Source organism: Vanessa cardui, chromosome 30, assembly GCF_905220365.1.
Source record: "Vanessa cardui chromosome 30, ilVanCard2.1, whole genome shotgun sequence".
Lineage (NCBI taxonomy): Eukaryota > Metazoa > Arthropoda > Insecta > Lepidoptera > Nymphalidae > Vanessa > Vanessa cardui.
In genome coordinates this window covers 747,881-774,336 of record NC_061152.1, presented here as the reverse complement: position 1 = coordinate 774,336, position 26,456 = coordinate 747,881, and the positions used below count along the sequence as shown (strand labels likewise).

Sequence of the window (26,456 nt, the reverse complement as noted above, 5' to 3'; positions counted from 1 at the left end):
CGCGTCAAAGTCGGCAGTCAATGTGCAGATAGCGAAAGACTGACGACGAGAGTGACAAAATTGTCGCTAGCGGACACAAATGTCGCCCAATTGTCACGTCGTAACGTGCGCGCACCTCCATACATATTCACGGACTCGACAAGAGTGTCGAAACAGTCACCGTGACAAAAATCATCCGTGCGCGCTAGTTCTTACTCAAATTACCAATTTCTATTTGATCATTAACTATACGGTGCCATACTGTTCTAAATAATATTTATGATCGCTCGAAATATCGAACGACAAAACATTACAGATTCACAAACTTATAGTACGACACAACTCGGATGTAGCAGCATTCACACAACCAATAGAAACAGCTCCCTATCGCGCCACTCGACGCTATTCGTCGCTATAGATTCCCGCGTCAGTTCGACCCGAGACAGCGAGTGCGTGTAAAGCGAGGCGTCGAATTGACGAATATATTAGGTCGTGTGATATTACACGTTACTGCGTTTGCGTAAAGATCATGTTTACATGAGAAATAAATATTGATAATTTGGGATGGCGTACTTAATCGGATGTGATCGGTTTTACGAACTTTGCCGATGCGACATCCAAGTTATGTCGTACTACTTCACTGTCAACGTACGATCCAAACGAAAAAATATTTAACAACAAAGTTTTTCGAATTTATCACTTTATTTTTCACATTACTTACAAATTAGTACAAAATGCAAATGTTGCCCGCTGAAAAAAATTAAAACGGTTCCTTACTAATAAGAATACATATTCCACATAGATTTTTAACAACTGCCTCATAGCGTTTGAATTACAAATTTTTATCATCATAACATTTTAAAGTTATATTCCACGAAACCATCTCCCAAGAGAAATTGCCTTGCACCCATTGGTTGGCACATGACCTTAATTCATCAAATAATTTCTTAGAACCGGATTCGTCTTGCTATCATTACACGTATATCGACCAATCAGGTGCCACTATTTCTTTTCAAAAGTACAATTCGTGAATTCTAGTGTTGCCAATAAAAAAATTTTACAGGAAAATCTATATATTACATTGTTAAAAAAATTCTTTAAATCTTTTGCAACAGCTTGACTGTAATTTGTAACTAAAAAATACAAAATGAAAATCAATCAAATTCTAAAACAAAATAATTGCCAGGTGTGAAAATAATTAAGCTACAGTTTTTTATATATTTTTTAAAAGTAATAAAACAGATAACTTAATAGTTACTTGGAAATACTTACGACTAGGTTTTTTTTTATATAAAATTCATTGATAATAATCATCATTTCATCCATTGACACAAAAAAAATTACCAAAATTTTTTTTTTCAATCTCAACAGATAAAACAAAAAAGTATAATCACCAAAAGAGGGGGAGATGACAAATAGTAAGAAAATACAAAATATTGGGTTTAAAATACATTGTTTTTTTTGTATTTTTTTTTATTTTGCTCCTCATTACTTCCTAGCAGTCTTCTCTGAATCAAAGTTTAACCAATACAAAAAAAAAATTAACCAAATATTCTAAATTAATTAAGCTTAGAAAAGATTAAATAAATATATTCCATTAAAATGCTAATATTATGTCATTTTTTTTAATTATTTTTTTGTACGTATTAAACTTATGACTCAAGCCTTACAATATTGAACCTAAAATGGATACTTTTTTGTTTAAATCATTTCTCTAAATGAAGTAAGACTTAAACCAATAACAATATTATATTAAAAGCATGTATTATTAACACAATTTGACAAAGAAAGCCAGAAGTACAGTTAACACAAAAACTACAACAGATTAAAAATAATTTAGAGACACACAGGTATTGCCAGGTATACGAAAAGTGTTAAATCAATAAAAATTATTAACTTTTTACACTCAACTTTTAAAAGAAAGATTTAAACAAATTTATGCATAGTATTACTTACCAGACTAAGACAGCCTACCAGCCTACCATACAGACCGACGGCCTGAGGCAAGATTTAAACAAAAAATATCCATTCCAAGCGCGAACATTTGTATATAACGACTCCTTAATTTATATACCGACATTAATTATCCATTCTTAAGATCACTTCAATACAAGCGATTATTAACTTTATTATTATAGCAATAAGATACAAAATAAAACAAACCTAACAGACAAAATTTTTTTTTATTTCAAACAAATTCCTTCTTATAGAAATAATTGTTCCCGATAATAATCTTTAATGCTATGACAATAAAGTCGATAATCGCATAACTACGCCTAAGCCATCGTTATCAGTCTTATAACCTAGTTGAGAATGATGAGTCTGGGAGGCAGCATGCCTTTCTTGCTCAACCATACACTGGAAAAAAGAAATTATTACCTTTAGGGAGTCATAACAGATAATCTATACATATAATAAAATTGGAGTGTCTGTTTGTAATATTAAAAACAGACCTTTCTTACTCAATGCATATGTATGTATGTATACACTGTATGATATGTATGATATGTACCAAATACAAAAATATATTTTTTTAATTTTTGTCTCTCTATTTGTTCCGGCTAATCTCTAGAACGGCTGGACCGATTTTGACGGAACTTTCACTGGCAGATAACTGATATAATAGGGAGTAACTCAGGCTTAATAACATTTTTTTTTTTTGGTTAAATTCAAATGCGTGCGTGGTTAAATTCAAAGGCACCTAGACCCAAGACAACATAGACAACTAATGATAATCTACATCGACTCGGCCGGACGAGCCCGGGACCTCTGTGGCGTAACCATGGAAACCGGTGTACACACTTGACCACGGAGGTCGTCAATAGTGGTGGCATCTATAATATGTTACCACACCACACGGCTACATACTGCCACACATTCGGCTATTTCTACCCCCTTAAGGTACAATATGGGATACACTTACCCGATTCCTGCTCCCAGAAGGAGCGATACGATGTTTGTTACGAGGACAGCTGCGACCGCGCCCCGGCTGAACAGGCAAGTGCGCCGGACAGACAGACAGTGGCTCTGTTGATATTATATATATACATTACTAAGTAATAAAATATACTTAAAGCTAGCTATAACGGATCTGATCTACGTCTAGCCGTGACCACGAACGCTGTAAATCGCTCGCAACGTCGGGATGTCAAAAATAATTAACATACGCGATTCAAATTCGTTATAACTAGTTTTATTTCAATGTGTAATAATCGCGAAAATTTAAGACAACATTATATACTTAAAGGTAAAAATATACTACTACTAATATTTCGGTTAAATTTGTTTTTGCATTTACTGCCTATAAATTTCCCACGGCTGGGCTAAAGCCTCCTCACCCTAAGAGGAGAAGGTTTGGATTGGTGGCGGCACTACACATGTGACAGAATTTCGTTGAAATAAACTCATGCAGGTTCTCTCACAAGGTTTTTCTTCACCGTGCACGAGATGAACTATAAACACAAACTAAGCACATATATACAGTGGTGCTTCCCTGGGTTTGAACCCGCAATCACCGGTTAAGATGCACGCGTTCTAACCACGCGGCCATCTTGGCTCTCAGTTGATATTATGTACATATGTATTACTTATTATATTTCGATTATTATATTATTTTTTTATGGTATATGTTGGCGGACGAGCATATGGGCCACCTGATGGTAAGTGGACATCATCACCCATAGACAATGACGCTGTAAGAAATATTAACTATTCCTTACATCGTCCATGTGCCACCAACCTTGGGAATTAAGATGTTATGTCCCTTGTGCCTGCAGTTACACTGGCTCTTCAAACCGGAACACAACAATACTGAGTACTGTTATTTGGCGGTAGAATAACTGATGAGTGGGTAAGGAAAGCACTTGGTGGTAGGGCTTTGTACACATTTTACCTTTTCAGTAAAAATATTAAGTTTTATAATAATGATACAATAACATAGTTACTTATATTGTCTGTGTCTGTTAGAGTGAGATAGACGAAGAAAGACAGAGATAGAGGGAGTGGGAATGGATATATATGTGTGTATCAGTGTGTGTGTGTGTGGGTCTAGCGAGTTTGGTTAACTCTTTCAGCTTTATAACAATGACATGATAACAAAGTCACTTATTTTGTCTGTCTGTTAGAGAGAGATAGAGAAAGACAGAGATGGAGAGTGTGGGGGGGAAATGTGTGTATCGGTGTGTATGTGTGTGTGAGTCTGTTAGCGAGATTGGTTCACATTGTCAGCTTTGTAACAATGATATGATAACAAAGTCACTTCTTTTGTCTGATGTTAGAAAGAGATAGACAAAGACAGAGACGGAGAGAGTGGGGGTGGATATATGTGTGTGTATCAGTGAGTCTATGTGTGTGTGAGTCTATTAGCGAGTTTGGTTCGTATGTTGCGACTTGCTTGGTTTTAAAATGTTCAAAATTCAAAAGAATCGTTAAAGAGCGTTTGTGTGCTAAAGGATATTACAGCACTAATGACTTTCTAGTTCACTGCACACCTTGGGAACGAGATGATCGCCTCCAGGATGTTTCAAATAACAAAAATACGTTTGTTATTGTTTATATATCATGATGTTAAAAAAATAGATCCCGCTGAGTTTCTTTCGCCGGTTCTTCTCAGATCTGAGGCGTTAAATTCCGAACCGGTAGTAGATTCTGACTATCAATAAGAAAGTGTAACACAATGATGTTCTAGTAAACAGAAATATTATTAACGCGCAAAAAGTGAAGACTAGAAAACGTCCCAATTGGGACGTTTGCCTTTAGTCGTTTTACGTAGTAATACGTTATAATACATCATAATTACGTAGCAATACGTTTTGCGTAATTAAAACATCTATTTATCCCTTTTACTTGTTGTTTTTATCAAGCTATCCCTTTTACTTGTAACGTAATGTAAAATAAACGGTCCCCGGCGCGGCACACTTTTTTCTGTTGTTTAGTATGGGTATAACATATCTGTTTATTAGAATATCATTGTTGTAACACATCTATTTTGAATAAAGGTTTTTGACTTTGACTTTTGTCTGTGTCTGTTAGAGAGAGAGAGACATAGAGAAAGAGAGAGATGGAAAGAGTGGGGGTGGATATATGCTTAAGTCTGTTAGTAGGTTTGGTTCTTGAATGATGCGATTTTTTTTTAAAATAAATATGAGACAACATCACATACATAACTCTGATCCCAATGTGAGTAGCTAACGCACTTGTGTTGTGGAAGATCAGAAGTAACGACGGCACAAACACCCAGACCCGAGACGACGTAGACAACTAATGGTAATCTACATCGAACCCGGGACCTCAGGAGTGGTGTACCCATGAGAACCGGTGTACACACCTATCGACCATGGAGGTCGTCAAATTTCCTCACCTGTTGCATAGCCGGCGCGAGTTGCTCCAATACCTCAATGGAGGACGTGGCTGACGGCGGTCCTCTGGCGCTCTGGGGGTGTTTGAAGCGCCAATCCCTGGAAACCATACATCATCATTACACGATATAAAACGGAGTCGATCAGCGCTGTCTGTATCTATGTGTGCTTAGATCTTTGAAACTACGCAACGGATTTTGATGCGGTTATTTTTCATAGATAGAGCGATTCGAGAGGAAGGTTTTTGTATATAACACATGGACAATATAGTTAAGAACAACAACAACAACAACAACAGCCTGTAAATTCCCACTGCTGGGCTAAAGGCCTCCTCTCCCTTTGAGGTGTGGAACAATGCGGGTTGGTGGAATACACATGTGGCAGAAATTCTAAGAAATTTGTCACATGCAGGTTTCCTCACGATGTTTTCCTTCACCGCTGAGCACGAGATGAATTATAAAGACAAATTAAGCACATGAATCAGCGGTGCTTGCCTGGGTTTGAGCCCGCAATCATCGGTTAAGATGCACGCGTTCTAACTACCGGGCCATTTCGACTCTAGTTCTAGTTAAGAAACACTGATAATTTTAGATGTTTCTAATGTGATGTCGTAAATGAACAAATTCTGTAGTATATTTAGTATCAAAGTAAGTAAGATATAAATGATCAAATTTTTTGTATGCGTCCCCTTACAGGGTCGACATTTTCACAGTTCCAAGGTATGACAGACCTCAATATCTGGTATCAATTTCAACTTTATACCTCTACGCATTCCTGAGAAAAATCATCTAGATAGACAGGCAGGCTGACAGTGAAGTGATCTTATCTTTTTTCACTTTGGACCTAAGAAACCCTATAAATGAATTATTTAGAACAATGGGTTACTTACTTCGGAGGTACCTGGTCAGGCCGACTGCTCCATTCCCAAACCCAGTCGTTGGAGTCATCCTGAAAAACAAAAAAATATACATTTTAAAACAATACTACAATTGGTTACTTTTAATAACATTAATAGTAAAAATAACCATTTTAATTTAAAAACTTATATACGTTTTAAGTTATTTTGCGCCAAGGAAACGTGTTCTCTTGGTGGTAGGGCTTTGTGCAAGCCCGTCGGGGTAGGTACCACCCACTCATCAGTTATTCTACCGCCAAATAACAGTACTCAGTATTGTTGTGTCCCGGTTTGAAGGGTGTAACCAGTGTAACTACAGGCACAAGGGACATAACATCTTAGTTCCCAACAGTGTTGGGCAAATTTTAATTGCAATTAAAATTAAAGATTAACCATTAATTAATTGTTAATTGTTACTACTACAGTTAACAATTGTGTGGTTCCGAGTAGTAGAATAGTCTATCTTTTCATGTAGTTCAATAAATATATTAGCAACAAATAAAAGACTTGAACGAAGACGACGACTTGAAATGTTTTTGTTTTATACCTACGCTGCAGAAATATTTATCAATGCAACTTTATATTATATAATATAAAAATAAACACTTTTTTTAGAGCCTTTTACCACATTTTTATTCGTCTGAAGTCTAATACTTATAGCTTAATTTTCCTAAAAAATTACTAATTACATTTTGATATATAAAGTTAATTGTTAGTTTTAATTGTTTTATAAAACAACTAAAAAAGTTAATTGCAATTATTTTAATTGTAAGTTGCAATTGACATACGTTAATCAAATTAATTTAATTGCAAGGTGCAATTAAAAGTGTAATTGCGATTAATTTAATTGTAATTAATTTAATTGCAATTACTTTTTTAGTCAATTAATAAAATAATTGACAATTGCATGATTAATGCCCAACACTGGTTCCCAAGGTTGGTGGCGCATTGACGATGTAAGGAATGGTTAATATTTCTCACAGCGTCATTGTCTATGGGTGATGGAGACCACTTACCATCAGGTGGCCCATATGCTCGTTCGCCAACCTATACCATAAAAAATGGATTATGTCATATATTCTGGGTCTTACCTTCCAACAATTTATATAGACTCCCTTTAGTTCATCCTCGGTAGAAGGTTCTAAGTTCGGACTGTTCGGTGGCGATTTCGGACTGAAACATATAACATATAAACAATTAATTATAAGAAGTATACATACATTTAGAGCTGAGATGGCCCAGTGGTTAGAACGCGTGCATCTTAACCAATGATTGCAAGTTCAAACCCAGGCAAGCACAACTATGTATATGTGCTTAATTTGTCTTTATAATTCATCTCGTGCTCGGCGGTGAAGGAAAACATCGTGAGGAAACCTGCATGTGACAAATTTCATAGAAATTCTGCCACATGTGTATTCCACCAATCCGCATTGGAACAGCGTGGTGGAATATGTTCCAAACCCTCTCCTTAATGGAAGAGGAGGCCTTATCCCAGCAGTGGTAAATTTACAGGCTGTTACTTTACTTTTTTACTTTATACATACATTTATGTACGTATAGTACGACACAAATCAGACGTAGCATCGGCAAATTCAATAAAACCGATAACTGCCGATTCACAACCAACAGAAACAGCTCCCTATCGCGCCATTCGACACTATTCGTCGCTATAGATTCCCGCGTCAGTTCGACCCGAGACAGCGAGTGCGTGTAAAGCGACGCGTCGAATTGACGAATATATTAGGTCGTGTGATATTACACGTTACTGCGTTTGTGTAAAGATCATATTCACATGAGAAATAAATATTGATAATTTGGGATGGCGTACTCAAATTTTTATGACACAGGTGGCAAACGAGCTGGAGGCTCACCTGATGGAAAGTGACTACCACCGCCCATGGACATCTGCAACACCAGGGGGCTTGCAGGTGCGTTGCCGGCCTTTGAGAAAGGAGTACGCTCTTTTCTTGAAGGTTCCCATGTCGTATCGGCTCGGAAAAGCCGCCGGCGAAAGCTGGTTCCACAAAGTGGTTGTGTGAGGCAGAAAATGTGTAAGAAATCGCGCTGTTGTGGATTTTCGGACATCAATTCGGATGTGATCGGTTTTACGAATTTTGCCGATGCGACATCCAAGTTGTTTCGTACTATACATAGTAACAAAGTCGCTTCCTGTCTGAACGCTTGGATCTTTTAAACTACGCGACGGATTTTGATGCGGTTTTCGTCTATATGCAAAGCAATTCAAGAGGGAGATTCACATATATAATACACTAGCGATCCGCCCCGGCTTCGCACGGAAGCAATACTGATACTAAATATACTAGAGATATTGTTTACTTACGACATCATATAGCAAACTAAAATTAGCAGTATCTATATTGTCCATGTATTATATACAAAAAAACTTTCCTCTCGAATCATTCTATATATTTAAAGAAAAACATATAGTATGTAAAGATGATTAAGGGGGTATACTTGTGGTATTAAGGGGGGTAAGATTGTATATGTATAAAACTATAATAGGCTATTTGACAATGCGAAAAATAAATTGTGAATTATTGTAATCAGTGTATATTATGAGTTCAGAAATGGTTATTTACTTAAAAACATTTTTTTTTCAAACGTTTGTCACGTGACACAAACCGCTCCTGATTGGCCGGGCTTATGATGAAGTCACTTGCTTGTAAACCTTGCTTTTCTACTATATGTACCACAGATTAAAATACAGCAAAGTGACGTCACCGACCCCTTTGCAGCGCCATCTTGTCCGAGTAGCGTTTTCGCGCGCTGTTTAAATATGGAATTTTTAATATGATATTTTTCGTCACATATGTACTAGAAATAAAAAACACAACTTTTACTGGGTTCCTTTAACCTCTACTAAATAACATATAAAATGGATTTTAAAAGCCAGTCAAACAGCCTATTTAAGTTACTTTTAACTTAAGCTGGCATTTAAATAAATAATTTTAAAAACAAAAAAAAACCTACATCACAATTTACCGACCCAGACCCGACCTAGCCAGACTAGTCGCATAGCACAAACATATCACCAGCAACCTAGATTGAATCTGAATAATCCCACAAGTCTATATCCTAGATAAAATCTAGTCAAACCGGCTCCAAAGTACCAGGCGAACAGGAACGTTGGAGAGATCGAGAAATAACTTCAACAAGAACGCATTATATTTTTAAACTAATATCATAAATGCTAAATTGACTACACCGATTTTGATAGAATTTCATATTAACCAAACTTGAAATCGCAGATGAGAGGAGTCGAGATGACCCAGTGGTTAGAACGCGTGCATTTGAACCGATGATTGCGGGTTCAAACCCAGGCAAGCATCACTGATTCATGTGCTTAATTTGTCTTTATAATTCATCTCGTGCTCAGCGGTGAAGGAAAACATCGTGAGGAAACCTGCACGTGACAAATTTCATAGAAGTTCTGCCACATGTGTATTCCACCGAAACGCATTGGAACAGCGTTGTGGAATATGTTCCAAACCTTCTCCTCAAATTGAGAGGAGGCCTTAGCTCAGTGGGAAATTAACAGGCTGTTAATCTAATAGGAATGTACACGTGTGTAAGTCCGCGTGTTCGCACTACACACCTGAGATAAATCTTGCCAATCTTTAAATGTGTTACAAGGTCGTATGCGACAAATTCTTATTGTTCGTTTTATAATGGCACCCACCCACTCGACGGATCTTAAAATAACACGAAACAAAGTTGCCCATCCACGTGTTATACAGTCTACATTACTGCACTTATATCGATGGAGTTTTCACTTATTCACGTGTGACTTTCGGAGGTGGGGCCCGACTTCGCACGGGTGCAATACTGATACTAAATATATTAAAGAATTTGTTTATTTACGACATCACATTACAAAGTACTAATATTATCAGTATTTCTATACTATTTTGTGCATGTATTATACCAGTGGCGGATTTAGAAATCTGCCGCTCATAGGCTAGTAGGCTATTAAATTTTTGCGCCCCTACGTTTTTACCCGACTGCCAAAGAAGGAGGGTAATGTTTTTCGAGTGTATGTAAGTATGTATGTATGTCTTTTCCTTTGTGACCTCCTGTAGCCTAAACGGCTTGATGGATTTTGATGTATGAGGTATCGTTAGATTTGTCTTGATTACGGGAGTGTCATAGGATACATTTTATCCTAAAAGTCCCACGGGATAAAGACATAATAATATTTTTTCTAAATTTCCCTTTAAAAAAATATGTATGCGGTATCATTAGATTCATTTCAATCACGGGAGTAATTAATATAGGATACGTTTTTTCTCAAAATTCCCACGGGAACATGTTAATTCTGCGTCAACGCAAAGTTTTACTCTTTTTTTAGTGTGCAGTCGGGTATTTTGTTTTTTTAATAATTAATTAGTCGTTATATTTTATTTTGCAACATTTATGATTTGTGTTCTATCGTCCTCATTACATCGGTTTGTTCCCGTTATTAGTATGATTATAAACTAGGTGATATTTCTGTCAGGTTATTCTTCCAACCCGATATGTAGTGATGAGTATACGGATTACGGACGTAATGTGTATACATATAATTATAAGTTTTTTAAAGTTCTGCAAGATAATAACAAATTTGGGCTAAATTTGCCGCCCCTCTAAATCTAGGCTCCAGCCTACTTAGCCTATTGGTACATCCACCACTGTATAAAAAGTAGCCTTTGTCATTTATTGGAGTATCTTATATTGGGGGATAAAATAAGGCATCACAGTAGCTCCAGTCTTTAATTACAAATCAATCAGTCGAAAATCTAAGAAGATTTATACAAACTTTCATTCCCTATCTTATACCCTTAGGGGTAAAATTTATCAAAATCCTTTCTTGCTTACGTCAATGACATCAGTGTGCATGGCAAATTTCATGCCCGATCCGTCCAATGGTTTGAGCTGTGTTTTGATAGATCACTGTGTCAGTCAGTCAGACACCTCTGAGTTGTATATATTGTTGGAATAAACAAGCAACATCTGCGTCAAGTCACACAACTTCCCTTAAAAAAAAGGCGGGAGATTCGTGGCTGACACATTGAGATCGCGAATATAATTATTACGGTGTAATGTGATTGTTGATGGTTATTTGTGTTGTAGACTAAATGTTTTTCTATTGTGGTAAGGTTGATTGTTATTTTAAATTAAAGATAATTGTTTTAGAGGTACTACTTCCTACTTCTAGTTCTAAATAAATTGTATATATATATAGATATCAACCTTACTCTTGAATCGATTAAAACAAACCGCATCAAAGTCTGTTCCATTATTACAAAGATCTGAGCATACATATCAACAGACAGCGGTGAGCGACTTTGTTTTATACTATGTTATGATGATGGTTGAAAATAATACCCCATCAGTAAACATATCACGACCAGTAACCGAAGTGAATGAATTAATGAATTATTCTTTATTGCACATCACAAAAAAAAGAAAGTACTTAACACAAAATTAATAAAATACAAAAAAGGAATTTAAAAAACCAAAAGAAGTTCATTAAAAGTGTTGTACCTACAACGGGCGGACTTATGTCAGCCATCTTTTCCAGACAACCCGATCGGAGGGTGATTTCAAAACCATCGGCATAGGCGGTGCAGTCATAAACTTACACACAAATACTTATACTTCCTACATATATAAATATGTATTATGTATAAATAATATATATCTCTATCATACACTAATACATACTTAAGATAATAAAAGTTATATAAAATTATATAATAAGTGGCTTACACGACAGTTCGACGGCCGTAAGGCCTTGCTCTATTTCATAGACTTATAACATTACCAGTCTTGAAATTAAATATATTTGTAATATAATATTCATCACTGCTTGCGACTAAGTAAGTCTGCATTTCTTGAATAAAAAAAATATACATACATATATCAAAAATATTTCCGAGCACTTTCATCAAAATCAATATACACTTTATTCAAATAGGCTTTTACAAGCACTTTTGAATCGTCATTTAACAATTAAGTGAAGCTACCACCGGTTCGGAAAGTAGATTCTACCGAGAACAACCGGCAATAAACTCAGTAGTTATTATTTTTCAATATTTAAAAACCAAATCATGTTAGTTAATTACAATTATATATGTATGTAATACATCCTGCCTGGAAGTCAACAGGTATTAACTCCACGCTTTTTATCATCTATAAAATCTTGTATCGAATTATAAGCTTTTTCTACCAATGTATCTTTTACAAACGATTTGAATTTACGAAACGGCAAAATTAAAAATGTCTGCGGAATTTTATTTCGGATTATAGGATATAACATCTGCCTCGGTAGCTACCAGCCATATCTAGTTAGATAGGCTTGCATTAACCCCTATGACGTATATAGGTATAGTACGACACAACTCAGATGTAGCATCGGCAAAATCCGTAAAACCGATCACATCCGAATTGAGTACGCCGTCCCAAATTATCAATATCTATTTCTCATGTGAATATGATCTTTACACAGACGCAGTAACTCGTAATATCATACGACCTAATATATTCGTCAATTCGACGCGTCGCTTTACACGCACTCGCTGTCTCGGGTCGAACTGACGCGGGAATCTATAGCGACGAATAGCGTCGAGTGGCGCGATAGGGAGCTGTTTCTACTGGTTGTGTAAATGAACAGTAATCTTCGCATACCTTCCCTTGACGCTGGAGGCCCTCGAGTGCCTCACGGAGGAGTCCCGACTCTCCCTCTGAGCCTCCCTGAGCAGGCGTATGTATTCATTCTCCGCGCCGCTCAGCATCCCGCCAGAGTTGAGCTCGACCCACGATTCTGGAATAGATGAGAAATACATCTTAAAAAAATATATTCAAACACAATGTGATTAATAATAATAACTTATGTATTCTAAGAGCTGTCTTTATTGTTTTATGTTATAGGTAGGCGAACGAGCGTGGTCTATGAATCATAGACTATGGCTCTGTAAGAAATATCATATCACATATTCCTTGCATCACCGATGCGCCACCAATCACGGAAACTGAGATATGTCGCTTGTGCCTGTAGTTACACTGGCTCACTCACCCTCGTCAGGGCGTCACGGTAGCATGCGTATGCAATCCCGTGGCGTCCGCCGAAAGACGGAGAGGGTACCACTGGTTTTTCAGTGGGTAAACCCGGTAGTCCTGGGCGCACTCGGCGTCCAGTAAACCGGGGAGTGCCACCCTCCCCCCCTACTTCCATCAGTGTTTTTCCAGCGAAAAAAAAGGGCCACTCACCCTTCAAACCGTAACAACAATACTGAGTATAGTTGTTTGGTTGTCGAATAACTGATGAGTGGGTGGTACCTACCAGACGATCTTGAACAAAGCCCTACCACCAAGAATTTAACTTTTAGAAGAATTTAAATTCAACTTTTATATGTATATATTCCTACACAAAATCCTTGCGAACAAACACATGCGACCGAGTTATTTTATATGTAAACCGGTTCCTCAGACAATAGGCGTTGGACCGGACGTCGCTCGTGCTATTATATATTATATATCCTTTTAAAAGATTGTATTCCTTCGAACTAGATAAATTTCTGTAAAAAGAGTGACCACACTGACGAAATTTTAAGAAGACTGTTCCAACAACTATACTTGTATTATAAACACAAACTAAACTTCCTCTGAGCCAAGGCCTTTGAGACCAGAAGATTTGGAACATTCCAACACGCTGTTTCAATGCGGGTTGGTGGAATACACGTGTGGCAGAATTTGTATGAAATCAGATACATGCAGGTTTCCTCACGATGTTTTCCTTCACCGAGCACGAGATGAATTATAAGCACAAATTAAACACATGAACAATCAGTGATGCTTGCCTGGGTTTGAAATTTCAAACATCGGTTTATTAATATTAATTTAAATAATTGTACTAAATAAAATAACTGCATTTTTTTAAATGTTGAAAAAGAGTAACTATTGAGTTTCTTGCCGGTTCTTCTCGCTAGAATTTACTTTCCGAAAGAGTGGTACCTTCACTTAATTGTTAAATGACGATTCAAAAGTGCTTGTAAAAGCCCACTTGAATAAAGTTTATTTTGATTTATACATTTTGATGAATATAGTCATGTTAGTTAATACAATTATTTAAATTAAAATTCGTATTCGCCCAGCCAAGTCGATGTAGATTATCATTAGTTGTCTAAGTCGTCTCGGGTCTGGGTGTTTGTGCCGTCGTTACTTCTGATCTCCCACAACACAAGTGCGTTAGCTACTCACATTGGGATCAGAGTAATGTATGTGATGTTGTCTCATATTTATTTATTTCTTACTATTATTTATCCTCTTTAAAAATTCGACATGGGCACCCGAACAGTGACTCCCAGTCCAGATAGATTATAACAAAGTAATATAATCCATAACCTATACACAATAGGTGTCTATTTCGAATGACAATACACAATACGTCGAAAAAAAATAAACCCATTCATTTTTTTATATGAATTGCGTTCGGTATTTTTATGGGACCCCTGGAGGCAGGTTACCTGACTCTCAATTGACTTAATAGATGACTTACGTTAGACATGACCAAATCTTTAAAAAGTAACAATTACACAATACACGTCGTAGCTCCTGAAAAAGCCGCTGTTTTTTTCATATTTTTCGACTGCTGTGCCGTTTTTATCGTTATTTCAAAGACAAATATCGATATATGAATATCAAAATCAAAAATCAAAATAAACTTTATTCAAGTGGGCTTTTACAAGCACTTTTGAATCGTCAATTAACAATTAAGTGAATCTACCACCGGTTCGGAAAGTAGATTCTACCGAGAAGAACCGGCGAGAAACTCAGTAGTTACTCTTTTTTTAACATTTAAAAAATACAATCATATTAGTTAAACACAATTATGTATGTATGTAATGTATCCTGCGTGGAAGTCAACAGGTATTAACTCCACACTTTTTTATCATCTATAAAATCTTGTATCGAATAATATGCCTTTTTACCAATAATCCTTATCCTAGTGCACATACAATGATTATCACTGATTTTATCAAGTGTTGATCACTTTGATAAAATCATTGTTAACAACTTTGTTAAAAACTTTGTCACTGTGAATATACATGATATTGTTGTGACGACCTCCGTGGTCGAGTGTGTATACCGGTTTTCATGGGTACGCCACTCCGAGGTCCCGGGTTCGATTCCCAGCCGAGTCAATGTAGATTATCGTTAGTTTTCTATGTTGCCTTGGGTCTGGGTGTTTGAGTTACCGTCGTTACTTCTGATTGTCCATAACACAAGTGCTTTAGCTACTTACATTGGGATCAGAGCAATGTACCTATGTGATGTTGTTTCATATTTATTTATTTATTATTTGTTATAAATATATTGCGACACAACAGTGAGTATTCCTTCTTCATTAAAAACATCCGAAATAATCTGTAGCTCCTATCGCATTGTTAAATTTGTAAACTTTTTAACTACTTTTTTTTACTCATCGAAAGCTAAATTATTTGTAAGCGATATAGAGTATAAATAATAAACTATATATGTAGATAAGGTATAACTTTTCGTCTCTACATAATAGAGAACAATCGCTACCGACGTCTGTACGCTTAGATTATTAAAACCTACACGAGAAATTTAAGTGCGTTTTTCTTCAATAAAATAGAAAGGCGATTTCAAGGAAAATTTATATTGTATAAAACGCGCATTATCATAACATAGTATAAAACAAAGTCGCTCATCGCTGTCTGTATGTATGCTTAGATCTTTGAAATTTCGCGACGGATTTTGATGCGGTTTTTTTAATAGATAGAATGATTCGTGAGGAAGGTTTTTGTATATATTTATTTATGTTATTGTAATACCTGTTAACTTCCTGGCAGGATATATTAATTTAAATAATTGTATTAACTAACATGACTTTGTTATTTTTTAAATGTTGAAAAAGAGTAACTACTGAGTTGCTTGCCGGTTCTTCTCGGTAGAATCTACTTTCCGAACCGGTGGTAGCTTCACTTAATTGTTAAATGACGATTCAAAAGTGCTTTTAAAAGCCCACTTGAATAAACTTTATCTTGATTTTGACTTTTTTTTGTATATAATATAGTACAGAACATTTTTTTTAACTTTATTTTCAACAGTATAATTCATCTCGTGCTCGGTGAAGCAAAACATCGTGAGGAAACCTACATGTGTATACTTTAATCGAAATCCTGCCACATGTGTATTCCAACTTTGGAACAGCGTAGTGGAATACGTTCCAAACCCTCTCCTAAATGGGAGAGGAGGTCTTAGCCCAGCAGTGGGAAATTTACAGTTACTGTTACTGTAAGCAATTAGCACCATACACAACAATGGTACACTTACGATAAGCAGATCATTGTTGGCAGAAAACAAAACAAAGCTCTTTGTGAGTTTTCCTTGAACCTCATCCATTAGCATGTGTGGGTAAAGCATTACATTTCATATTGAACCAATTCCAGACAACCTAATGTTAATTGAAATCAAATGTTGCTAAGGAAATATTAATATTATATAGGCTAATGAATGTTAATTAAAAAAAAATTAAAAAAAATATAAAGACTTTTTATAAATCTAGCGATCAGGCAGCATCCCACAATATGGTAATGTATTTATAAGGAACTTTATAGCGTCATTGTCTATGGGTGATGGTGACCACTTACCATCATTTGACCTATATGCTCGTCAACCTATACCATAAAAAAAAGTGAGCTACTTGCATGCTAAATTTGAAATCCCTAATAATTATAGTTACGGAGACTGAGCTACTTTAGTCCGAAAATATAAATTCCATTTATTCCCTATCCCGGGGGAATTATAAAAAATCCCTTCTCAGTGCACCTCTAGGACACTCGAGGTATACGTGTGCCAAATTTCAAATATCCAGGCCCAGTGGTTTAGGCTGTGCGTTGTCTGTCAGTCACTCAGTCGCTCAGTAACGGAACAGTTTTATATATGTATATGTTGATTTTGATTATATACTTCCACACTAGCGAAAACATCGAATAAGTAAATAAAGATCAAATCAATAACACGAAAATAAACTAGAGCGTAAATCAACTAACAAACAACATTATGATATACCAATATAGCATGTTATATAGCTGATACTAATTGTACTAGAGAATTTGTTTATTTACGACATCACATTATAAACTTCTAAAATTATCAGTGTTTCTTTACTATATTGTCCGTGTGTCATATACAAAAACCTTCCTCTCGAATCACTATATCTATAAAAAAAAAATCGCTTAAAAATTGCGTAGTTTTAAAGATTTAAGCACACATAGGGACAGAGAAAGCGACTTTGTTTTATATTATAAATAAATATTGAACAACATCACATACATTACTCTGATCCCAATGTGAGTAGCTAACGCACTTGTGTTGTGGAAGATCAGAAGTAACGACGGCACAAACACCCAGACCCGAGACGACATAGAAAACTAATAAACCTCCTACATCCAGTCGACATCGAATCAAACCCGGGACCTCAGAATGTCGAACCCATGAAAACCTATGTAGTGTAGTGTAGTCAATACTATGTAGCGATTATCTTTACATAAAAAAAATATATATATCTGTGGTTTTTCTTCAACACATTAACTGCAACAAAACAAAACAGAAAAAAAAAAGAAAACCGAGCCTCAATCATAGCAATTAAACAGCGAACACTTAAAACCGATAACTTGTTCCGTTACTATAAATAAATACATACAACATCCAGTTTCATTTTCGTTTAATTTCACGCGCATGCGTATTAGTATACGATAAATATTTACCGAGTTCGTCCACCGCGGATGCGTTCATTGGCTCAATCATTTTGGCACGTTACACAAAACACCATATATATTATAATTGTTCACTTATATTAACTGCGTAGTTGACGTACGATACTCCTATTGTGTGTTGAAACGATAAGGTATGCGGGAGCGTACCGCTGACGCGTCCGCACGCGTCGAGCGCTCGAACGAGACTGGCGTCGAACTGCCTCTATTTTCGAATTTCGAACGTAAACAAAGCGATTGCGTAGGCGCCGATTTTCTTGATATCTTAACGCGTAGATCGTTTTTACTTTGTCGAGATGCATTTGTGAGCGTGAAATAAATATTGCATATATATGTATTTGTAAATAATCAATTTTATTAAAACTCGTGCATTAGGAAATTCACCTGAGAACAAATTCACCAAGCCTATATATTTATAAATGTGACAGTAATTCAGTCCGTGTGTCTGTCGATCTTTCATGGTGTGAAGCAACTCCAAGAAAAAACATAGGCTATTTCTTTTGCCTATAATCAAGCCCCTAAAACGCGAACAAAGCTGCGGGCTACGACTAGTCTTTTATTTAGCATAAATTCACATATTTTTGTCATATACGATATTTAATATGTGGCTATACAGAATTGGAACGTAGATCCTTTTCTAGAACCTTCGAAATCATCTCGGCTGACTAACATATAATAAAATTAACATATCCTGTATGAAAATCAAGATATAACAGCTCCACGCATTTTTGCCGTCAATATATACAATAACTTATATGTATTTGCTTAGATCTTTAAAACTACAGATTTTGATGAGGTTTTCTTTAATATATACAAGTATTCCATTACGCATATAATATATATTAAAATCTCAATGTATATATGAGATATTTAAACCACTAAACCGATTTTGATGAAACTTTTTTTACACCAAACCCGAACGTAAAGGACAAAAGCTATTTCTCTTACTCAAAACCTACAAATAATTTACCAAAATCTCTTTGAAGGCAATTTAGTTCCAAATTTTCCAAATGACACAAACTTGGCAAGCTTTCCTGCGACTTAGGTCTTTCCGGAAACAACGTCACGCTTATTTCGAGGAGTGCATTACGAAAATAAATGCCTACCCAATTACTGGCTGCAGTATCAATCAACGGTTATAATTGGACATTACATACCTAACAAACCATCGTGAGGAAACCTACACAGGTGATATCTTTATTGATTCACAATTTCTGTCCTATTTCCACATATTTACACAAAAATCATAATAAAGTATACACCTAAAACCTTCCTTATGATTCCCTCTACCTACTAATAAAAACAAAATAAAAGTAGCCTTTCTTGCTGTAAAACCCACAAAACATAACTTTACTATAACTTAATCTAATTATATCTAAACGTTTATTATACGTAATTATTCTAAGCTAACGGCGTTCGGGTGATTATTTTCTGTAACAGCTCGTCTTTCGACATACACCTCCTCAAAAGATTTCCACCTTTCTCTGTCCCTTGCAACTCTGATCCATTCCTTACCAGCCACCTTCAGATCATCTTCCCATCTTTTTGTCTGCCCACCTTTGCTTCTTTTACCGTCTCTTGGATACCACTCTGTCATTATACGGGTCAACTTCTCTCGCCCTTCTCTCAACATATGCCCTATCCTACCTACTAGTGAAACAACAACAACAAACAACAACAGCCTGTAAATTCCCACTACTGGGCTAAAGGCCTCCTCTCCCTTTGAGGAGAAAGTTTGTAACATATTCCACCACGCTGTTCCAATGCGGGTTGGTGGAATGCACATGTGGCAGAATATCTATGAAATTTGTCACATGCAGGTTTCCTCACGATGTTTTCCTTCACCGCTGAGCACGAGATGAATTATAAAGACAAATGAAGCACATGAAACAGCGGTTCTTGCTTGGGTTTGAAGCCGCGACCATCGGTTAAGATGCACGCGTTCTAACCACCATCTCGACTCCTAGTGAAAACCCTATGAAAATCCGTTCAATAGTTTCGGAGATTATCGCGAACATACAGACAGAGGCCGGGGGGACTTTGTTTTATAACATGCAGTGATAAACACATGATCTTATAAACACTGCTCTTGAAAACGCTAGCGTACTCCGCGACCCCTGTTATCGTGTTTGTTAATACACTTTGACACGCCAGCTGTATTTACCGTTTATGGTAAATATATCGATTAAAACTACGCATCGAACATTCTACGGACCAAATAAACTAGCTCCAGACTTTCCTTTTTACAACAGTGTCCAAAAATCTTCCAATTTTCTTCTCACTTGTCTTTTTGGGTACATCCGATCCATTCATAATTCAACTGCTAAGAAGCGATACTTTGTATTGTGTTACGGTTTAAAAGGGTGAGTGAGCCAGGGCATTGGCACAAGGGACATAACATCTTAGTTTGCAAATAAATCAATGAGCCGTCTGTGTAGTCACAAAGGAAAGCTGAGGTAAGCCAAGAAAAGAGCCGAGATGGCCGCGTGATTAGAATACATGCATCTTAACCGATGATTGCGGGTGCAAACCCAGGCAATTCGTTTTTATAATTCGTCTCGAGCTCGGCGGTGAAGGAAAACATCGTGTGGAAACCTGCAATGGTTAATTTCATAGGAGAAGGTTTGGAACATATTCAACCACGCTGTTCCAATGCGGGTTGTTTGAATACACATGTGGCAGAATTTCTATCAAATTTGTCACATGCCGGTTTCCTCACGATGTTTTCCTTCAACGCTGAGCACGAGATGAATTATAAAGACAAATTAAGCACATGAATCAGGGGTGCTTGCCTGGGTTTGAACTTGCAATCATCGGTTAAGATGCACGCGTTCTAACCACTGGGACATCTCGACTCGAACCGCTGAAGCTTGATGAAATTTGGTACGTTTCAAACTTGCCAAAAAAGGACATGGGCTACTTTTCTTTCCTGGCACATGACAAAAACTCCCTAAAACGCAAGCAAAACCGCGGGCAAAAACTAGTATTTATATATATATGACATTGATAAGTCATTTCGACATCGTCGGACGTCTCAAAAACGTCATTAGTGACGTGCCCAATTAGTGTTGTCACATTTCAAACTCTGACTAATGTATTGCATGGATCGCTATCGATAATGCGTTTTGTTTGGGAAATATTCTTTTGTTCGAGAGTATTTCTTTTATTTATACATTTCTTTAGCAGTTGACTCATGTTCCTGGAACTTTCTTTCTGATCGATGAGCTGTCAAGGTATAGTACGACACAAATTAGATGTAGCATCGGAAAATGCAATGGAATGAAAATAAAACCGTTTACTGCCGATTTACACAACCAATAGAAATAGCTCCCTATCGCGCCACTCGACGCTATTCGTCGCTATAGATTCCCGCGTCAGTTCGACCCGAGACAGCGAGTGCGTGTAAATCGACGTGTCAAATTGACGAATATATAAGGTTATATGACATTACAAGTTATTACGTTTGTGCAAAGATCATATTCGCATGACAAATAAATATTGATAATTTAGGATAACGTACTCAATTCGGATGTGATCGGTTTTACGAATTTTGCCGATGCGACATCTAAGTTGTGTCGTACTATAGATATATTGTGGTCCCTTTTACACTATATTCAAGAAATTTATTTCGATTTGAGGTTATTTTGATTTTATAAATTTTAATTTAATGAGCTATTTGACTGGTTTTTAAAATGCATTTTATATTATTTAGTAGAAGTTAAGGAACCCAGTGAAAGTTGTGTTTTTTATTTCTAGTACATATTTACCGAAAAATATCATATTAAAAAATTCCATTTGTCCTTAGTAGTATGTTTAGTGAAATTAGTAAGAATATTAAAAAATAAACTGTTAAGTTATTAGTGTAGATATAATTGACTCGGTGTAAATACTGTAATGCTTACATTTTCAAAACCCATTAAGACGCCCCATCCGAATTTATAAAATAAATAAATATGAGACAACATCACATACATTATGAACCCAATGTGAGTAGCTAAAGCACTTGTGTTGTGGAAAATCAGACGTAACGATACCACAAACACCCAGGTACAAGACAACATAGAAAACTAATGATAATCTACATCGACTCGGCCAGACGAACCCGGGACCTCGGAGTGGCATACCCATGAAAACCGGTGTACACACTCGACCACGGAGGTCGTCATATAATCGATTATCAGCGTATATAAAATCACAGTGATGCGTCACGCGACTCATGACCCACAACGCTCCGGTCAGTGTCTACGTGCCGAGGGAGACGTGACCAATGAGGACGTGAGTTTTGTCAGGTTCTTAACGGAATCCTCATTACTAATTGGTCAATAATAACCTACTACTCGCCGCTCATTGGTCGAAATTTGATGTCGTCTGACACGACATTGGATGGACTATACTATACAAAAGTTGTAGTTGTGTGATGTGCCAGGCAAAAAAAGTAGCCTATATCCTTGGAGTTCATGTTTCCTTAATAGCAAATTTCATCAAATTTATTCAGCGGTTTAGTCGTGAAAGACAGACAGACACAGTTACTTTCACATTTAGTATAGATTGGCGGACGAGCATAAGGGCCACCTGATGTTAAGTGGTCACCATCACCCATAGACAATGACGCTGTAAGAAATATTAACTATTCCTTACATCGTCAATGCGCCACCAACCTTGGGAACTAAGATGTTATGTCCCTTGTGCCTGTAGTTACACTGGCTCGCTCACCCTTTAAACCGGAACACAACAATACTGAGTACTGTTATTTGGGTAGAATAACTGATGAGTGGGTGGTACCTACCCAGACGGGCTTGCACAAAGCCCTACCACCAAGTAAAAGATTAATTATGTACAAGCTGCACCTGTTTTCGTAAGCGTTTGAATTGAATAAAAAAGTTATTTTTGTAGCCTAAGTTACTCCTTACTACATCATCTATCTACCAATGAAAGTCCCAGCAGTGGGAAATTTACAGGACTGTCTTAACGTGGAGGCGCCTTAATCTATACATATAATAAAATTGGAGTGTCTGTTTGTAATATTAAAATAGCCCTTATCACTCAATGCATATGTATATATACACGGTGCAAATACCAAAATAACATTTTTTACTTTTGTCTGTCTGTATGTTCCGGCTAATCTCTGGAACGGCTGGACCGATTTCGACGGGACTTTCACTGGCAGATAACTGATATAATAGGGAGTAACTGAGAATTTTTTTTTTGTTAAATTCAAACGCTTACAAGGTCGCAGCAGAGCTAGTTGGTAAATAAATCTATAAAAAGTCCGTATATCATTAAGTGCATACAATTTCTGCATCTCGAACAAAGGCTGTGAGCCCTGAGTCACGTACGCCCTTCGAGTAAGATACAAACCAAAACAGACGCATTTACTCATTATATAAATAAAACACCAACTTTTCTTTTTTCACCGTTACAATCCAAAAACAAAAAAAAAAACACGACATTATAAGGAAATCATTTAACATAATATAAAACAAAATTTGTCAGCAGAATTAAGTGATTTTAAAATTGCAAATCCGAACCTACCTATTATATCATAACAAGTTACCAAGGTTGGTGGCACATTGACGATGTAAGGAATAGTTAATATTTCTTACAGCGTCATTGTCTATGGGTGATGGTGACCACTTAGTATCAGGTGGCCTATATGCTCGTCCGGCAACCTATACCATTAAAAAAAGTAAACATAAAGCATTTTATTATCGTTTTTTATTGGAGGCGAAATCCAATACGTTATAAGCTAAGGTATTGCGTTTTAATTATTAATGTTTTAGATATATTTTTGCGAATTTGATATGCGAACTTGTTTGTCAAGTTTTTATTGAAAAGCCTTAAAAAAACAGCAGGTATCTATTTCAGAACGATACCAAATTACATGAGGCATTTTTAGCTATTTTTTAATTTAATATATATTGTATCATCACATACATTACTCTGATCCCAATGTGAGTAGCTAAAGCACTTGTGTTGTGGAAGATCAGAGGTAACGACGGCACAAACGCCCAGACCCGAGACGACGTAGACAACTAATGATAATCTACATCGACTCGGCCGGACGAACCCGGGACCTCGGAGTGGCGGACCCATGAAAACCGGTGTACACAAATAAACCAAACGTGATTTTTTTCCCTGTATGTTCTTACTCAATAAATATTAAATAGAGCAGGAGGGGGTCAGCCTATTCTATTTCTTTTTTGTATTATGGGGGTGGGGGTCAAAAACTAGCGAAAATAGTATTACGTCGTAAATGAATGGCCCTACATGTAAATTTGCTAAATAATTACAATAATTTCTGTAGTCGACGAAAAAAAAATATACTTGAAACTTTACCAATCGAATTATACTTATTATTTATGTGTATAATCTTGTTCTATTAGCTCTACGAAAACGCATGAGGTATATAAAAAGTAAAGTATAGTAACAGCCTGTAAATTTCCTACTGTTGGACTAAGACCTCGTCTACCATTAAGGAGAGGCTCTGGAACGTATTTCACCACGCTGTTCCAATGAGGGTTGGTGGAATGCACATGTGGCAGAATTACGATGAAAATAGACACATGCAGGTTTCCTCACGATGTTTTCCTTCACCGCCGAGCACGAGATGAATTGTAAACACAAATTAAGCACATATACATAGCGGTGCTTGCCTGGGTTTGAACCTGAAATCATCGGTTAAGATGCACGCGTTCTAACTACTGCGCCATAACATATGAGAGAGGAACAAATAACTAAATTTTGACAGCGAATCAACGCGTTGCCATTGGTCGGATCTGGTCTTGGTTGGATACTGATCACAGTGGATTTCCGAAAAACTGGCGTTATTTTACTAACCGACATCAAAAAAGGAGGTTATCAGTTCGAAATGTATGTATGTTACATTGATTTTCCATGTAGGCATCCGAAGACGTTTCATAAGTGTATGTTTGTGTACGAATTACTCGAAAACTAACAGTCGTATTGAGATGATAATTTTTAATTCGACTTAGGAAACAATGAAAGTTTCATTAAAATCGGTCTAGTAGTTTCATAGATATATTTTTAGTTCACTAGCTGTATAATTTTGAAGTTGGTTTTAATTTTTTTTATATTATATTGGAATTCTAAGCGACTTTTGGGCACACACAAGTACCAGGCAACTATGTATCTGCAGGAGATTTCAAAATACCCAAACGTACGTCCCTTAGTCCAGAACCAAGGCTTTACTTGTTGTTTTAATTGTGTAAACATGAAATAATTACATCCATATATCTTTTATTTTACATATACATGTAATAAACTGTATGTAAAATTAAAGAGTAAGGTCGAATTGACAATAACAATACATTGCTTCATATAAAATCGGTTGAACTAAGCGTTCTATTTAATTAGGTGACATTTTGAGCAAAACACTCCCAAGGCCTTCTTCATTTTAGATCCTCCATCCTTGTTTAACTCGCTACAGTTAGAAAGAGATAGCAAATTGTTCTTGTCCTATCATATAAGAAATTTTGATATGAAATTTTTAAAGTTTATTTTCTTCGCGCCTCAAAAATTACTGAACTGATTTTTATAAAGTTTTCTCTAATGTAGTACTATGACAAAGGTTTAGTAGGTGAATCATTGACCGAAATACACCCTCTCCCTTCATTTCAATCATTTAAATATATTAAGAGCCGACATGGAACAGTGGTTAGAATGGGTTCATCTTAACCGATGATTGCGGGTTCAAACACAGGCAAGCACCACTATATATATTATGTACATAATATTTGTTTATAATTCATGTCTTGCTCGGCGGTGAAGGAAACCTGAATTTATATAATTTCACAGAAATTCTGCCACGTGTGTTTTCCACCAACCAGCATAGGAACAGCGTGGTGGAATGTTACAGGCCGTTGTTGTTTGTTGTTGTTGTAAATATGCTCATTAGTCATTCAATAAAAAGAGACGCAATCAATACAATCTTAAGCTTATTTTTAAACGGTTACAGACCGACCGACTGACGTCAAAATACGTATTAAAATCAACCGATGCGTACTACGAGTACCAGGAGACCACGTGTACGGAAGAGGTATCTGGCAATATTCCCGAAACGATCGAGCATCATTTAAATTTAAACCTTAAACCCCTGACTTTAAGTTCAAAATAGAACGAATAGTTTCGAATACAAATCACAAAGAAACGTGAACACTTTCTAATGTAAATGAGATAAAAAAAAATATGCAATAATTTTTGAATTCTTAAGGCATAGTGTAGACGTTTTAATATTCTATTTTTAAATTAATTTTGTTGAAAATATTTTATTAAATATTTTTAAAAACACTCGAATCATTAATTAAATTTTTAATCGATTTCAAAAAGGAAACTATTCTAAATTTAAAATTTAATGACAATAATTCCGTTTTGTTCATAACTTGTTGATGTTCTAATACTCATCGT

The 26,456-nt window shown here is 36.2% G+C and overlaps 1 protein-coding gene across 2 annotated transcripts in view; it reads right to left on the bottom strand.

The window, feature by feature from the left end:
• Nucleotides 1–661: 661 nt before the first annotated feature.
• LOC124542278 (BCL2/adenovirus E1B 19 kDa protein-interacting protein 3) overlaps nt 662–26,456 on the bottom strand; it is a 46,925-nt gene continuing 21,130 nt past the window's right edge. The window contains exons 1-7 of one of the 2 annotated variants that reach the window (XM_047120240.1): nt 18,027–18,244; nt 12,919–13,054; nt 7,323–7,404; nt 6,226–6,284; nt 5,339–5,435; nt 2,903–3,006; nt 662–2,337 (exon numbers count right to left, since the gene is read on the bottom strand). In XM_047120240.1, coding sequence (XP_046976196.1) covers nt 2,283–2,337; nt 2,903–3,006; nt 5,339–5,435; nt 6,226–6,284; nt 7,323–7,404; nt 12,919–13,054; nt 18,027–18,066 — 573 coding nt within the window. In that variant the 5' untranslated portion in view covers nt 18,067–18,244 and the 3' untranslated portion in view covers nt 662–2,282. Of the gene's footprint in view, nt 2,338–2,902; nt 3,007–5,338; nt 5,436–6,225; nt 6,285–7,322; nt 7,405–12,918; nt 13,055–18,026; nt 18,245–26,456 lie in introns of those variants that run through there. The other variant, XM_047120239.1, reaches the window with a different exon arrangement.